The sequence below is a fragment of the Vulpes vulpes genome, chromosome 2 (genome assembly GCF_048418805.1).
Source record: "Vulpes vulpes isolate BD-2025 chromosome 2, VulVul3, whole genome shotgun sequence".
Classification (NCBI taxonomy): Eukaryota; Metazoa; Chordata; class Mammalia; order Carnivora; family Canidae; genus Vulpes; species Vulpes vulpes.
Window position 1 is genome coordinate 40,922,033 of NC_132781.1, and position 17,090 is coordinate 40,939,122.

The 17,090-nt window shown below is 47.5% G+C and overlaps 1 protein-coding gene across 1 annotated transcript; it reads left to right on the forward strand.

The window, feature by feature from the left end:
* Positions 1-922: 922 nt before the first annotated feature.
* COPRS (coordinator of PRMT5 and differentiation stimulator) lies at positions 923-7,321 on the forward strand. The gene is made up of 4 exons (XM_072747748.1): positions 923-1,093; positions 3,082-3,152; positions 6,176-6,393; positions 6,894-7,321. Exons 1-4 carry the CDS (start codon positions 1,019-1,021, stop codon positions 7,061-7,063), a joined length of 534 nt encoding a protein of 177 aa, XP_072603849.1. The 5' UTR covers positions 923-1,018; the 3' UTR covers positions 7,064-7,321.
* The last annotated feature ends 9,769 nt before the right edge of the window (positions 7,322-17,090 follow it).

Here is a 17,090-nt window from a genome sequence, read left to right on the forward strand (position 1 = left end):
ATCATGACCTGAACTGAAGGCAGATGTTTAACGAACTGAACCACCTAGGTGCCCTCTTTTATGATTTATAAACACATTCTTCAAGGGAGATGAAGTAAGCTGTCTAATATCCCCAAAGACTGTCATAAGGTGGCCTAGTGAGCAGAATCCCAGCTTCTAGCTTTTCTTCTACTTCATTGTTAAAATGATTATTACACCCTAAGTAAGTTTGTTATTATTAACAGTTTAGGCAGTATGGGGAAAGGCAGGGAAAGCTGACTTTAGAGTTGAGTTTATCTCCAGCTCCTGCCCTGGCCGCCTGCTGCTCCCCTCGGGCTGCAGAGGGCCAGTTGTTGACAAGCATCAAAAAATAGGAGCCCAGGCCAGGCTACCGTGGCAGCTCAATGTTTAGGGTCACTGTGACTCATATGGTGTCTGCACATCGTTTCCATCATCTGTCCTGGTTTCTGATGCATTAACTTTAAGAACTATCATTAACTTAGGATGGAGGATCACTGGGCACATCCATTTGTGGGTGGCCCAATTCTAGCCTGAGTTCTACAAGCACCTGTGACGAAAAGAGTGCAATGTGGTTGGAGCTAAATTGCATTCAAACTTTTGAGAGCTGAGCTTCGGAGACTATCAGGTAGGCTCGGGTAACTGAATATTCTAACAGGAATCCGAGGTTGGAGGGCTGAAGCACATCCAGCCTGGTGCGGCAGACAGAGATAACAGCTGGCACTGCAGACCCAGCTAGTCGCCAGCCCTGGGCTCTGCACCGGCAGGACCGACAAAAATCCGATCCCGGGACCCGTAGGTGAGGGGCTTGGGTTGCCGCCCGCCCCGCCCCTCCCGCGCCGCCCGGCGCCGCCCCGCCCCGCCCCGCCCCCGGCTTCCTCGTGACCCGCGTCCCGCCCCCCTCGGCCGGGAGCACCCCCGGCTGATTGGCCCCTCCGCGGCGTATCCTCGGGCCGGCAGCCAGGCGGGCGCGTCACGTGGCCGAGCAGCGTCCAGGGCGCCGAGCCGCGGGCCGCCAGGCATGGACCGTCAGGCCGCCGGAGCCCGGGCGCTGGGGGCCGCCGAGCCGCCTCGGGGGGCGCCCCCCAGCCCGGGGGTGAGCGCGGCCGCCACCTGCGGCCCGGGGCGGGAAGTCGCGGGGTCGCGGGCCAGGCCGGGCCGGCCGTGCCGAGCGGGGCGGGGCGGGGGCCGCGGGGCCAGGGGCGCGCCGTTTGGGTGCGCGCTCGCGCTGGAAACTGCCGGGCCGCGGGCCCGAGAGCGTGGGCGGGCGAGCGCGGCGGGCTGGACGGGAGGTGATGCTGACGGCGGGGGCGGGGGGCGGGGGCCCTGGGCCGGGGCGGGGGGGGGGCGGGCCGCGGCCAGGTGAGGGACCTGTGACCACGGGTGGCTACGCACAGCGCGCCCTGGGCACCGCATGATGTCTCCTGCGCTCTCCTTTTCTGTTTACTGAGACCAAAGGCCCAGCTTGACGCAGGGTCTCCAAAAACTTGTTTTCATTTGCGCGCCAGACAGCCTCTGGTTTTTCAAAGACCGTTATTACCGTCCTCCCCTGTCCTTGTTTACGGTCAGTAAGTTCTGGATGGTGAGCTCCCTGAGGGTCGGAAGCCTCTGCTGGGTGCTGTAAACCCGGCGCCTGGCGTAGTACCGGGAGACACAGCTCCTAAACCTGAGGGAGGAATGGAATGCTTGTTTAAGCGTCAGAGATGGTACTCAACCCGAGTAAGATAGGAAAAATGTAGTGATAGGTATAGAATTACTTTGGAGTGCAGATGGGATGAGACTCCAGGACGTACGCTTCTCTCCAAGGGGACAGGGTGGTGCTGCCTGCAGAGGCCTGGAGGTGACGAGGTACAGGGCAGATGGCTGGGAGCTGGGGTCATAGAGCCTCAGAGCCAGGGGACAGAACGATGCTCCACAGGTTGATAGGTGGTCATGGGGAAGTGTGAATGCCATGGCCAATGTTATGCTCCTATGTGGAGGGCTGTTGAAAATTTTTGAGCAGAGTGATGATTAATCCTGTTAAGGTTGGGCAGGGTGGGTGAGTGGGAGGACAGGTGGCTATGGCAGTGGTCCACGTGAGGGAGCCTATCAGCTGACCTGCAGTAGTCCGGAGGGTTGTCATTCAACCATTCCCAAGGTGGAATTTATTCATTAAATCTAAGGATGACTAGGTCATGAGCCAATTGAGGCCGGTGCCAAGTGCAGTTTAGGTGTGAGGGCAAAGAAGGGGGGTTTCAGTTCAACTAATGTTACATTCCTGTTATGTCTGCGGTGTTTTCAGAAGTGTTCTCTCAATTGTAAGCTCCTTGCAAGGTCAGAATAGTCCTCTCCAGTATCCAGAGAGGGAAACCCAGGCATGGTGGTTGAAGCAATCTATCCAAGGCCACACTCTGAATGAATGGCAGAGCCTGTATTGAAACCAGGTCTTCTTAGGCAGGCTGTGAACATTTCTTGTTCCATTTACAAAATGGTCTTTAAGTGATAGAGCAGAGAAGCATATGGTTGGCTGTAGAAGAAGATTTCCCTTGAGCATAACTTAGGAACTACAGCTACATGTTGCCCCCATGTATCAGGAGACAGAATTTGGTAGGAAGTTAGAGGGAATGAGGTTGGAATGATTAAAATTTACAGGCTCAGAGGAGAAGAGATTCACAGAGCTGGAATCCCAACTTCTCAGGAAGAGGCACTGCCTGCAGCTACTGCTGGGGTCTCAGAGCTTGGAGGAGGGGTTCTGAGGGCCTAGGATGGAGACCCCTGAAGAGAGGGCCCAGTGATGAGGTTGGCTCTGCCAATGTTGGCAAACTAAACTGGATCGAGCAGCTGCTATAGGAAGGCACTGCTGCTGCTGCGAGGGGTGAAGTGTCGCTGGGGTGGTATCTGCAGGAATAGGAAGGAGAGAGGCCCTTCTACCTCCAGCCTTGATGCATCTAATACGGCAAAGCAGAAATAGGGATTGCAGAGTCCCAGCCCCACCCTCAGAAAGGTGAGGATGGAAGAGTGGGGTTTGAGGCCATGAGACGGTAGCTTAATACTGGGGGTACCCCACATATCCAAGTCCTGGGTAACTGTTTCTTCTTCCTGCAGGCCAGCTTTGCCCCTGCTGACCACTCTGGGCAGGAGAGAGAGACCGAGAAGGCCATGGATCGGCTAGGCAAGTAGATGGTGGAGAAGGGGGTGAATGTGGGGAGAGACCAAGGAAGTGATGAGAGGGATCGTCCCTACGTCTTGTTGACCTCCTCTTTCCAGCCACTTTTCTTTGCTGCTGAGTTGCCTTTTCTTCCTTCCTGCCTTCCTTCCTTCCTTCCCTTTCTTCCTTTCTTATTTTGTTTATTCGTTGATGAGAGACACTCAGAGAGATGTAGGCAGAGAGAGAAGCAGGCTCCGTGCAGGGAGCCCGATGTGGGACTCAGTCCCGGGACTCTGGGATCATGCTCTGAGCCAAAGGCAGGCGCTTAACCACTGAGCGACCCAGGCGTCCCTGAGTTGTGTTTTCTGCTTAGTGTTTCCACAGTGCCCTCATTTGGAAGTCCTGTTGGAGCTTTCTTTAGTGAAGTCCTGCCCCTGTGTCCAAATCCATCCCTTCTACTGAGAAAAGACAGCTTAGGGCAGTGGCAGGAGTATATAGGCTTTGAAGCCTGGCCATGTTGTTTTCACTTGCAGCTCTGGCTCAAGAGTCTGGGGCTTGAATTTTGTGGCTTTAGATAAGTCATTTATCCTTTCTTCTTCTTTATGATGGGGATAATAATGCTTACCTCAGAGGGTGGTTCTGAGGATCGGGTGGGAAGATACAGAGCTGTAGTAGCCACCAGCTACTGGTGCTCTTTTAATCTAAGTTAAATAGAATTAAGTACAATGAACACTTCAGTTCTCTATTCACATTAGCCACGTTTAAAGTGCTCAGCAGTCACATGTGGCTCATGCTAGCTAGCCTTTTGGAGCACAGATGAGAGAATATTACCATCATCACTGAAAGTCCTGTTAGAGAGTGCTAGTCCAGAAAAAGCACCATGCACACACGGAGATAATAGTCATAACAGCTGACACTGAGTAAGTGCAAGGTACAATTCTAAGTGTTTCTTTTCCCATTGCCCCCTTTTAAAAACAACTCCCACAACAATCCTATCTTCATAGTTACAGATGTGAAAACTGAGGCACAGAGTAAAAATTAAAAAAAAATGTGGTAAAACACATAAAATTTATCATTTACCAGTTTTAAAGAGTATAGCTCAGTGCCACTTCATACAGTTACGGTGTTGTGTAACCACCACGGCTGTTTAGTTCCAGAACATTTTCAGCATCCCATGACGAAAGTCTGTGCCCGATAAGTAGCCACACCCCATCTCCCCTTCCTTAAGTCCCTGGCGACCACTGATCTGCCTTATGTCCCTGGGTTTCCCTTTGCTGGTTAGGCAAATGTGAATTGCATGTAAATGGAGGGATACCCTATATGGCCTTTTATGTCTGGCTTCCTTTACTCAGCATAATTTCAAGATTCATTCATGTACAGTGAATCAGTACATTGCTTTTTATAGCTGAATCCCTTCATCATATGGTCACACCACATCTTGCTTGGTTATTCATTCTGTTGATGGGCATTTATTTGACTTGTTTCCACTTTCTGGTGATTGTGAGTGGTACTGTCATGGACATTTTTGTACAGATCTTGTTAAAATACCTGTTTTCCATTCTTTGGTCCATTCTTTGGAGTGGAATGGCTGGGCTGTGTGTTGAAGTTCTTGAAGACTTGGTTAAGTATGTTTCAGCTTAGTCACACAATTGCTGATTGGCAGAACCAGCATTTGGACTGGGGTAGTCTAGCCCCAGATCCCATGCTCTGAACTATTACTTTTTTGCTTATAGCTGTTGGTCATTCTTATGCAGTACTAGTAACATGGCTGTTATTAGGCTGATTCTTTTCCCAGCTCTACCTGGCATCACCATAGCACGATATGCTTGGAGGTCTCTTATCCTCTCCCAGACTTTCTTCCATTATTTTGAGACTTTTTGAAAATATACCGTCCAGCCCTCTCCAGTATTGGGAGGAGGAGACGTGGTGGCTGTCTATTGTGATTAGATGGGTTCTGCTCTTCCATCTGCTTTCCTCCTGCTGCACCTTGTCCTGTGCTCCTTGAGGATGAAGAGAGAAATAGAATAGTAAAAATTCAATTCAAGTTCGTGTCATGAAGGCTTATCATTTGCCAGATGCCCTTTGCCTCAATTACCCATAAACTACCTAAAAATATAAACTGTGCTTGATTTGCTTGATTCCCTGTGCAAATTACAAGAGCTTGCAATTAATGGCCTCATTTAAGGCAAAAAGTTTTATTGAAAAAAAAAGATCAACCATACTTCGTAAAAGGTAAACAGAACATTTTTGTTTTATTTTTTATTTATTTTTAAAAGGTTTTATTTATTTATTCATGAGAGACACAGAGAGAGAGGCAGAGACACAGGCAGAGAGAGAAGCAGGCTCCATGCAGGGAACCTGATGTGGGACTCGATTCCGGGTCTCCAGGATCACAGCCCTGGGCTGAAGGTGGCACTATACCGCTGAGCCACCTGGGCTGCCCAACATTTTTGTTTTATTTGTTTTATTTTTATTTTTTTTAAATTTTTATTTATTTATGATAGTCACAGAGAGAGAGAGAGACAGAGACATAGGCAGAGGGAGAAGCAGGCTCCATGCACTGGGAGCCCGACGTGGGGTTCGATCCCGGGTCTCCAGGATCGCGCCCTGGGCCAAAGGCAGGCACTAAACCACTGTGCCACCCAGGGATCCCCCCCCCTTTTTTTTTTTTTAAATTTTACATTTTTGTTTTAAAGTGCTCAGGTGGGGCAGCCCGGGTGGCTCAGCGGTTTAGCGCCGCCTTCACCCCGGGGTGTGATCCTGGAGTCCCGGGATCGAGTCCCACGTCGGGCTCCCTGGATGGAGCCTGCTTTCTCCCTCTGCTTCTGTCTCTGCCTCTCTATCTCTCTTTCTCTCTCTCATGAATAAATAAATAAAATCTTTCAAAAAACAATAATAAAGTGCTCAGGTGGCTAAAGAACTCTGTACACTTGTTTCACTTCTTGCCCTCACAGTAAATCTGGCAAACATTTTCCAAGCACATGATGAGTAGGCCTTGTGCAGATGCTGGTGGTTTTAAGACCTTCTCCGTTCTGTTGGTTTCTTAGCCAGTGGAGCACAGAGTGTCCCTAATGGTAGTCCTACCCATGATGAGGGCACCCACTCGGAAGAGGAAGGCTTTGCTGTGGATGATGAGGATTCTGATGGGGACCTGAATACCTGGGAGCTGTCAGAAGGGGTGTCCAACTGTCCGCCCAAGGAATCGGCTGCTGATATTTTTAACGAGGACTGGGACTTGGAGTTGAAAGCAGATCAAGGCAATCCATATGGTAGGTGTGGCATTTCTGGGGGGTCCAAGGTTCGGAGATCCTCCTACCAAATTACCCCACAGGCAGACCGTTTGAAAGACGGACCCAGTCTGTGACCTTAGCCTGACACCTGTTACAGGGCTGAAATTTCTGTGACAGCTTCTCTTTCATATTGGAAAAAAATACAAATTTTATAGTTGACTTTATAATGTATCAGTTTTAACATTGAAACAGTGTTGCTCTCTTAAAATATCTGTGTGAATCTAGCTTCTGCAGACAGAAGTGCTGTCTTCTGCAGTTGCAGCCTCTGCACTGCAAAGGACCCCCCTTTGGGAAGCTCCGCTCAGGTGACTTCCTCAGAATGAACACATTTGCAATCCAGGGAGCACTCTGTGTGCTTTTAAACAAAGAAAGTTTAGGTGTCTGTCCCCTAGGTATTTTTGGCTCTCGGTCCCTGCCCCCCCCCCCCCCCTAATCTGTTTTTTTGTTTGTTTGTTTGTTTGTTTTTTAACTGCTTGCAGATGCCGATGACATCCAGGGTTGCATCTCTCAAGAGGTCAAACCTTGGGTGTGCTGTGCCCCACAAGGAGACATGATCTATGACCCTAGTTGGCACCATCCACCTCCACTGATACCCCATTATTCCAAGATGGTCTTCGAAACAGGACAGTTTGATGATGCTGAAGATTGAGTGTGCAGCTTCTGGCCTGGTGGGTGGGCATGCCTTCCAAATGAAGGTCTCTCTTCCTTTCATGGAGTTGGAGGTCACATTTGATGACATTCCCAGCGATCCCCAAGTCGAGCACACAGACTGGCATTAGATAAGGTCCCAATGTCCTCCAGTTATGCTGTTGTTGTTTTTAATGAGCTTCTCCTTGGGACATGTGAGTGTTTGTGTCTGTGTCAGGAGGAGTCGTGTTCTTTATAAATAAAGGTAGAAAAAATTTGATCTGCTTTTGTTTATTCCCCTCCCTCCTTCTAACTGGATACTTACTTACCAGCAAAGCCTTACTCCTTCAGCTAAGGAGTAATGGCTTTGTAAAATGGCTTACATTTTAAGGATTGGAATACTTGGACACTTAAAACTACTCTGTGAAAGAAAATAATTTTTTGGGCAAGGATTAGAATCAAGAAACATTGATGACATGGTGGCTGATTTCTTCTATTCCTGTTGATGAAAAATTGACCATTTACTTAGTTAACAAGAACTTTCTGCAGGCTGTAACACTAAATGGCAAATAGATTAAACCAGCAGTTATGTAGCCCTCAGCTGGTATGAAAGGATTTTTGAACTAACTTTTTCTTTCTTTCTTTCTTTCTTTCTTTCTTTCTTTCTTTCTTTCTTTCTTTCTTTCTTTTTCTTTCTTTCTTTCTTTCTTTTTTTCTTTTTCTTTCTTTCTTTCTTTCTTTCTTTCTTTCTTTCTTTCTTTCTTTCTTTCTTTTTTTCTTTTTCTTTCTTTCTTTCTTTCTTTTTTTCTTTTTCTTTCCTTTCTTTTCTTTCTTTTCTTTCTTTCTTTCTTCTTTCTTTCTTTCTTTTCTTTTCTTTCTTTCTTTCTTTCTCTTTCTTTCTTTCTTTCTTTCTTTCTTTCTTTCTTTCTTTCTTTCTTTCTTTCTTTCTTTCTTTTCTTTCTTCTTTCTTTCTTCTTTCTTTTCTTCATTCATTCATTCATGAGAGACCCAGAGAGAGAGAGAGGCAGAGACACAAAGGGAGAAGCAGACTCCATGTAGGGAGCCTGATGCGGGACCCAGTCCCAGGTCTCCAGGATCACACCCTGGACTGAAGGTGGCGCTAAACCGCTGAGCCACCCAGGCTGCCCAGACTTTTATTTTCTATTTAATCATTTAGTCTTTACAGTTCCTTATATATGAAGTCACTGGGTTTTAAAATCAGCTTATTTTATTTTTTAAAAGATTTATTTGTAAGTAATCTCTACATTGAACAGGGAACTTGAACTCACAACCCCACAATCAATAGTTGCCTGCCACCCCTGACTCAGCCAGGTGTCCCTAAATCACGTCATTTTAGAAATGAAGAAACAAAGACTCAAAATGTTTTGATTTATGGAGGATCCCAGAGCCAGGAAATGGCAGAACCATGCCCTAATCCCACATGTGACCCTGAAGTCTGCTCTCTGCTGCCCACCCCCTTGTAAAGTACAAGCCTAGAGGTAGATTCTGGGGGAGCCATGCCTTGGTAGTCTGTGATGCAGCAGAGGAAGTCACCTTTGCCTCTGTGGCTGGCTCGGGGATCACTTCTTACCTCCCTGCTTCCCAACTGAAGTTGAATCAGGAACAAGCTTCAGATCTGAAATCTGCTTCAACTCCATAGCAGTGAAATGAACATTTAACCATTTAAATGATTTTTTCAGGGTCCCCACAAAGTGTGGGAGCAAGGCACGACCTTCTGAGGGGAAAGCAGTGGCTTTTGCTGCAAGGGGTCTCATGACCAAAACTGTCCCAGGGAGAAAAAAATATCCTCTTGGCTGTCCTTGCTAAAGGGACAGTCGTAGACCATATGACCACATGATTCTGTGGTTCCTCTTCCTCCTCCTCCCCCTCTTCCTCCTCCTCTCCCCTCCTCCACTCTTCCTCTCATCTCCTTTCATCCTCCTCCTCTTCCACCCTTCCTCCTCTCCTCCTTCTCTGCCACCTCGTCCCAGTGCTGGTGCTAATTAGACCGCTGTGAAAATGAGCATCTCGGCTGTAAGAAGGTGAAACAGAAACTGAACCAAGAAACGGGGGCTCGAGGAGGATGGCAGAAGGGCAGAATGGCAAGGTTGAGCTGTCTTAGGACTGTGTAAGTGGGAGCAGTGAGGCAGTGGAACCTGAATAAAAGCACAAGTCACCAGGTGGGTGGAGTATATGGATGTTGGAGGGAGAGAGCAAGGCACACAGGACGAGACCTTGTGTGAGAAGCTGAGCAAAGGACACTCATTGGCTTCTGCTGCTGTGATCCCAGAAGCAGTTGAAAATCGAGGGCACTCTTGTTTTTTAAAAATCAATCTTTGCACTTCCTCTTTCTGGTTAATTCCAACAACGGGTAGGAGGGCAACAGGGTCTCCTGGAGGAAGGATGTAGGAAGCTGAGGGATGTCCGGAAAATAAGAAAATGAGGGAGCTTAGTCAATTGTTCTGGTTTAAATGGTGTTCTGGTGTGCCCCTTCCCCCCAACTTAATCCAAGCACTGGGAACCATGTAGAAGGATAACTCTCTCTGGGCTGCAAGCGTTGGGTATCTTGAAGGTGAGGGGGAGGGAAGTAAGGGGAAAAAAGTAATGAAATGGAAAAATGCTAATGATACAGTAAGTGAAAATACAGGCTAGGAAACTGTTCTGATAGTACTGTCAAGATGAAACAGTTGTATATGCAAGTGATAAGGAGTAACAGGAATAAATGGAAACAATTTGATTACATGATGGAGTTGCAGGCAGTTTGCTTTCTTTTTTTATTTTTTTAAAGATTTTATTTATTTATTAGAGAGTAGGGGGAGGGGCAAAGGGAAAGAGAGAGAGAATCCCAAGCAGACTCTTTGCTGATCATGGAGCCCAACATGGGCCTCAATCTCACAACCCCGAGATCACAACCTGAGCTGAAGCCTAAGAGTCGAATGCTTAACCAACTACACTACCCAGGCACCCTTTGAAGAACTTTTAAAAAGTCTTTGTGTTAGATTAGGTTAGGATTTAATTAGCATTCCTTTTCTATTTGCTTGTTTTTAAAAGTAGCATGTAGGAATAGAACAGAGAGAAAGGTCCAGAAGCAGTGAGTTTTCCAATTCTGCTTTAATCTGAAAGCCTTCAATCAATGACCAAGTAAATTTTGTTCTCACAAAACTAGAGTGTGTATGACAAATGAGTTTGTAAGATAAATTATTGGATGGGCAAAATTGTGGTTATTTAAAAAAATAACTGAGTAAAAGGTAATACTGCCTTTGCTTCTAACCAGTGTCCTACAGTGAAGAATTGCAATATTAGGTACTCAACAAAATGAAAAAAAAAAAGAAAGAAAAACACCACCAACAAACTTCTGTCTATTCAAATCTCTGAATGCCAAGCTGAGAAATATCAGTTTCATGGGGAGCTGTGAACATGGATGTTGCTTAGTTTGGCCTCGTACTATGTGTAGGAGTCCTCTCTGCTCACTTCTAGTCATGGGGAGCTCACTACCTCAGAAGGGGCCTGTTCACTGCTGGCTAGTGCTCTTTGTTAGAAAATTCTCCCTTGTGTTGAGTTGGAATCCACCCCTTTCGTCTTGGTCTGCTGGTCCTGACTTTCAAATATAGGAAATTAGCAGGCTCCCTTGACTTTTTGTGTTCTAGCAAAACAGTCAACAAGTGATTGCATATATGTGTGTGGAATCAGAAAGGGAGAGGAGGAGGGAGGGAGGAGAGAGAATGTGGCGGGTTTTTTTTTGAGGTTTTGGTAGGTGTTGTAGCACTGGCAGCAGTTGACATTGTTCTGTGAGGGCATATAGTTAGTAAGGAGAGGGTCAAGGACAGGACATTGCAGCAAATTAGCAATGAAAGGGCAGATGGAAAGGTTGGATTCCAGAGCCAGGCTGTGGTACGGGAGGAGGAGGAAAACTAGGAGGGCATAAGTGCCACGCAAGTCAAATCTAAGAAGAGAGTTTTAAGGAGGGGGAATGGTCATCTTCTGTATATAGAGAAAAGCAAGTAAGATGAAGGCTAAAAAGGACATTTTGGGATGTGAGAATTATTATTTTTAAAGATTTTACTTATTCATGAGAGACAAAGAGAGGGAAAGACATAGGCAGAGGAAGAAGCAGTCTCCCTGTGGGGAGCCCAATGTGGGACTCAATCCTAGGACTCTAGAATCATGCCCTGAGCCACCCAGGTGCCCTGGGATGTGGGAATTAGAAAGTGTTCATATAATGTACCTACTTGGGGTAGGCGCAGGGGCAGGGGCATTTCAGGCTAAGACACTCTGGAGGATGCATGGGGCCACTTGACCTGCTGCCTTTGATACTTTTGTTTTTTCTTGACTGGGGGATGTGTGGCAGGGAAGGCAAAGGTGACTTTAAGCCAGCTTCTCTCAGGATGCATGAACCAGCCTGGGAAGAGTCCACAGAAGTGGACAGAAGCTGCTGGAGAAATGTAGGTGCAAAGGGACTGTGAGGAGGAACAGAAGAGAAGCTTTTATTTTGACATTTCTTGCAAGCAATATCATTTGCCAAGAAAGAATCAGAACTGACCACAGCACAAGTCCTGAGTGAGGGAAAGGAGAGTAAACATGTGTTTTTCTTTTCTTTTATTTTCTTTTCTTTTTTAAAGATTTTATTTATTTATTCATGAGAGACACAGAGCAAAAGGCAGAGACACAGGCAGAGGGAGAAGCAGGCTCCATGCGGGGAGCACCCGATGTGGGACTTGATCCCCTGACTCCAGGATCACCCCCTGGGGCAGGCACTGAGCCAACCAGGGATCCTTAAACATGTGTTTTTCAAGTGATTGGTTGACATTTGTGATATGCCTTTGTTTCTCTGATGCCCTCTCTGTATGCAAGCATGTTGTTCATTGCCTTAGTGGAGGCATTTTTCTTTTATTTTAAAAAAAAGGACTTAATTTCTTTTTGAATGTTTCTTTTTCCTCCCCCGCCCCCCACCTTGTAAAGTGGCAAGGGGGTTTTAGACCAAAGGACTATGTGTCTCAAAAAAATTTGGAGGGAAAGAATGATCCTTGGCTCCCCTTCCCCAATCCCCTGGGTTGTGAGAAGAAAGAAAGATGGGAGAAGGCACAGAAAGAGATCTGGGGATGCTAAGAGCAGATGGAGCATGAGCCCTGCTTCCTGGTGTGTTCTTGCAAGTCAGGTCCTCAGAGAGTGGTAGACGTTAGTGCTTTTAGGCAGCCATGACCATCTTGCGAAGGATGACCAGGCTTTGAGCATGCAGAGAAACCCAGGGACCCACGGGGCAGGGAAAAGCATTGAAGATGGACATCGGATGACCTGATGCCTACCTCCCCCATTTGCCTTGGCACTGCATGGGAAAGTAAGGAGAACCCCAGAGGCCTGGAAGGAAACTCAGGGTCGGAAAGTAAGATGGCCAGAGAGGCAATGGCAATTGCTTCTTGAATCCTCCAAATGCAAGGGATGCAAAATTAACAGAAGCTTAGCAGATGAGAAAAAGTTACTGCTCGGGCTGGGGGACAGGTCATCAGCTAGGCAGAGATGGTGTATTTAAAGTATCATCATGGGTTGATAATACCAGAGCGCTGATAATTCTTTCTTTTTATTTTTTCATCTGGATGAAAACCTTTCAGTTTTTGTACTGTAGCAGAACAAACAGAACCATGCCATTCACAATTTGTGGAAGTCATTTTCTGTTTTTTTGATGACTCCAGTATATTTCTGCCTGTTATGACTTTCTTCCCTTTAGGAAATTTTGGGGGGAGTGTACCCTTTTACTCCACCCCTAAATTAGTTTGGTTTAAGGTGGGGACAATTTGATCATCATGAGACCCCAGGATGGTATGGTGGGTGGAGCTTCCCCAAGCTTTGCTCTTTTTTTAAAAAAATTTTATTTTTAAGTAATCTCTACACCCAACAGGGGCTTGAACTCACAACCCTGAGATCAGGAGTTGCACGCTGCACCAACTGAGCCAGCCAGGTGCCCCCCAAGCTTTGCTCTTAAATGCCTGAATGGCTGGATAGGTAGACTGTAGAAGCTACAGGCGACCCCTCTATGTATGGAAGTAACTGGCTGAACTCAGCAAAGCTTCTCTGCCCTGAGGAAATCTGAGACTACCTTCCAGGGAGATGGAAGCGCACACTGGCTTCGTAAATACCTTGGCGCTACACTGCCCTTGGTTTTCCAGAGTTTGCATTCTTGGACCATCAGATGGTTGGAATAGGGAGAAAGAGAGAGAGAGAGAGAGAGAAACCCAAGCCCTGGCTATAGCATATCTGGATTCTGTCTCCCAGTTCTCCCCAAGCAGACTCCCACCCAAATAACCAAGAATGCTGGATCTGGAGGACTGTGTCTGTGCATGTGTACACGTGTGTGTGAGCGTGGCAGGCCAGGGAGGAGAAGTTGAAGGGTGTAACAGGAAGGCGAGCAGCAGGGCTGGCTCCCGCTTTGTTGACTTAGTGAGTCTGGCTGCAAAACGAAGGTCTTTGGAAAGAATGGCCTCCCTGCTTCTGGCAGTTTCTACCGAGCCGGTTCTGGGACCGAGCTAGACTCACAGGTGTTTATGGACAGGAGGATGGTTCAGTTAGGTTTCAGGGGACCAAGGTTTGCAGAGTTTCTCTTGGATTTGTACTTGATAGAAGCCTGTGGAGTAAAACATAGGCATGGTTTCTGAAGAAGGTATTTGTCTCCACCTTACAGGATATTCTGGTCCTCCCTTTTGAGTCAGAAATTTCTCCCAGGAGGCACACTTCCATTTCTGACCACTGCAAGGTGCAGTTGGTTTTCCTTTTTTAAAAACAATGTTTATGGTAAGATAATTTTGACTTCAAACGCAATTTCCTCTGACTCTTTCTCCTTAGCTTTTCAAAAAATGTGGCAGATAGTAAGAGCCATGTGTTTGGCAATTCTGGGCAAACGCCTGAATTTCTGTCGGTGGCTGTCGGTGGCTGCCTGTGGCCTTATTCTATTTATCCAGCAGGTGGCAGTAAAGACCCATTGATGTGCTGTCTCCTGTGTGACCCAGAGGGTTGAGAGGTCCTGGAGGAGATGAGGAGCCCGCTCAGGGTTACCTTCCTGTTAGTGGGCTTCCTGTGGGTTGGCAGACTTACCCATGAATTGACAGGCAGGATTTTCTCCTGATGTTATTTTATTTTTAAAAAAAGATTGTATTTATTTATTCATGAGAGACACACAGAGAGAGGCAGAGACACAGGCAGAGAGAGAAGCAGGCTCCATGCAGGGAGCCTGATGTGGGACTTGATCCCCAGACTTGGATCAGGCCCTGAGCCAAAGGCAGACACTCAACTGTTGAGCCACTCAGGCATCCCTACTCCTGATTTTAGACATGACATTTCTCAGAAAAGGTTACTGTGAAATCTAGGGTGAAGGGATAAAGGGTCAACGTTGTTATTTGCCCCTCAACGCCTCCCACACAGAGGCTGGCTCCTGAGGAGTTCTTAGTATATGCTTGCTGTCTTCAGGCAAAGTGTGCACATTTGTGAAGGCAAGTAAAATGCATCAGGCTGCCTCCCTCTGCCAGATGATATGTTAGATGGTTTTCCTTATGAAGTAAGGCTTATGAAACTCATTTTACAGGAGAAGTTGAGGCCCAGGGAGGTGGAATAACTGGCCAAAGTTTACAAAGATAGGATCTGACCCCTTATCTGGGCTTCTGTGGTTGCTCTACCAACATGGGAAACATTGAGATTTTGCAATTTTCTAGGACACATTTTGTTTCAGAAAAAGCAAGGGAATGCAATGTAGGTTTGATCTTTACTCACCAGTCTATTTCCGAACACCTGCTATATGCTGTGTGGCAAGGACAAAGGGGTAGGGGACCCAGTTCCTGCTCTCAGGCGGCTCAGAGCCTAGGGGGAGGGTGGTGATACATGCACACAACATTAGGGCAGCATAGGAGGACTGTACCAGCCCAGGGTATGGTGGGAACCCAGAAGAAGGGGTGGGCGCTCCAGGTATCCCCTCAGGGGAGAGGCCCCTGGTGCTGAGTCCTCAAGGACTTGTAGTAGTGGGGATTATCCAAGCAGAGGCACTGTATGTGCACAAGCCCCAGCTGGGAGAGGACTCACGTATCTGGGGAGTTGGTGAGGGACATGGTAGAGGTGACGTTAGGTGAGCAGGCCCTGAAACCTATGTGTGTGTGTGTGGGGGTGGCTTGAGAAGTTTTCAGCAGGAATGAGACATGGACAGATCTTCATTTTCAGAAGATCCTTCCAGTTCCTGGGGGAGCATGGTGGTAGGGGACAAGACGGAAGGCAGGGAGGTGCCTGGGGGCTGTCACCTGGTGAGAGAAGATAGTGACCTCAACTAGAGTGATAGCTATGGGAAAGCAGGGAGACTGGCAGATTGGAACTAGTTATGAAAGGTGGAGCTGGCAGGAGGAGGGACAGATTGAAGGTAAGGTAAGGACAGAAGGAGTCTTGGGAGGACCCTGGGGTCCTGGCTTGGGCAAACAGGTGGATGTGGTGGGCTCTTCCTTGCAGTTCATGAGCACTTTCACATCCAGTGTTTGTAGAGGAAGGTGCTCTGTATTCTGGATGTTTCCTTTTGTTCTCAGGGTTCGGAGGACACCTTCAGGCTGTGTGGCTCTGTACCTTCAACATGTGATAGTATCCCTCGGGTGCTCAGGAGATGTTACTGGGGTAGACATCCTGGGTGCTTCTCCTGCATTCATCCCCCTCCTCTTGAAAACTACCCCTTCCTTGTGCAGCCTGTGGACCTTGGGGAAAGCTAACGCCACCCCTGGACGTAGGGGCAGGCATGGGGTTCAGGCCTAAGTTAACCCACATGATTGAGTCTCTTGTCCTCTGTATTAGTCTCCTAGGCTGCCTAACAAATTACCATGAACCTGGTGGCTGAAGACAAAAGAAATTTATTTTCTCACAGTTCTGGAGTCCAGAAGTTCAAAATCAAGTTGATCAGCAGGGCTGTGCTCCCTGCAGAGGCTCTAGGGGAGATGAGGTTCTCTGACTCTTTGAGGTTTGCATGGTGCCAGTGTTCAGTGTCCCTTGGCTTACAGCTATTCACTGCAGTCACGGCCTTGTCTGCACGTGGCCTTTGTCTCTGGGTCTGTCTCCTCTTCTGTTTCTTATGAGGATATTCGTCATTGGATTTAGGGCCCACCTGGTAGTCCAGGATGAGCTCATCGTAGGGTCCTTAGCTTCATTGCATCTACAAAGACCCTTTTCCCAAATAAGGTCACATTCACAAGTTCCAGGGATTAGGAGAAAGGCATATCTTTTGGGGATGGGGGAGGCTTCCACTCAACCCAATATAGCCTCTGTGGCTGGCAAGATAGAATGAAACGGGGACCATGATGACATCACTGAGCCCATATCAAGCAGCCCAGGAGCCTGCCTATTTCAGGACTTCCAGTTATGTTATTCAATAAAACCTTCTTACTGTTTTCAGCCAATCTGATGTAACTTTACCCCAGGAACTCAGTGCTGAATGTGGCCCTCTGGAATCCTGTGTGTAGGCAGTTGGGTGTGAGGAAGAGATCATGGCAAGTGGAATTCTCTTCTGTTGGGCTTGATTGTTGGACACTCCTTGTGACCTTGGGCAAGCTGCAGCTCCACTGACCACTGGTCTGAATACATAAATGGGGCCCTTGTCCCTGCAAAAGGCCCTTGAAAATGGAAGCCACTGTGGTTTCTGTTGTTATGGCCTCTGCATTCCAAGAAAGATGTAATAGAACTGGAAGGGAGCCAGACGATGGAGTGATGAAGGGCTTTTACCATCAGGGCAAGCTCTATGGTTAGACTTCTTTGACCTTGAAAGATGGGAGGCTGAGGAGGAAGCGTAATCTCAATCCTTTATAGGATAAGGCACATCGACAAGGTAGAACAGACTTGTTCATTACATCCCAGAATCCTTAGAAGCCTAGGGCGCCACTCCTAAACATTTGAGAAGCTATTTCAGGGCAGACAATAGAAAGTGCTCCTTTTCATGGTTGGGAGGTGAACTTGAAGCTCTGGGGCATCTCTGATGTCATGCACCTGTAGTCAGGCAAGCCTGGCTTCCACTCCTGGTTTCAGCTGTGCGAGTGGGAGCAAAC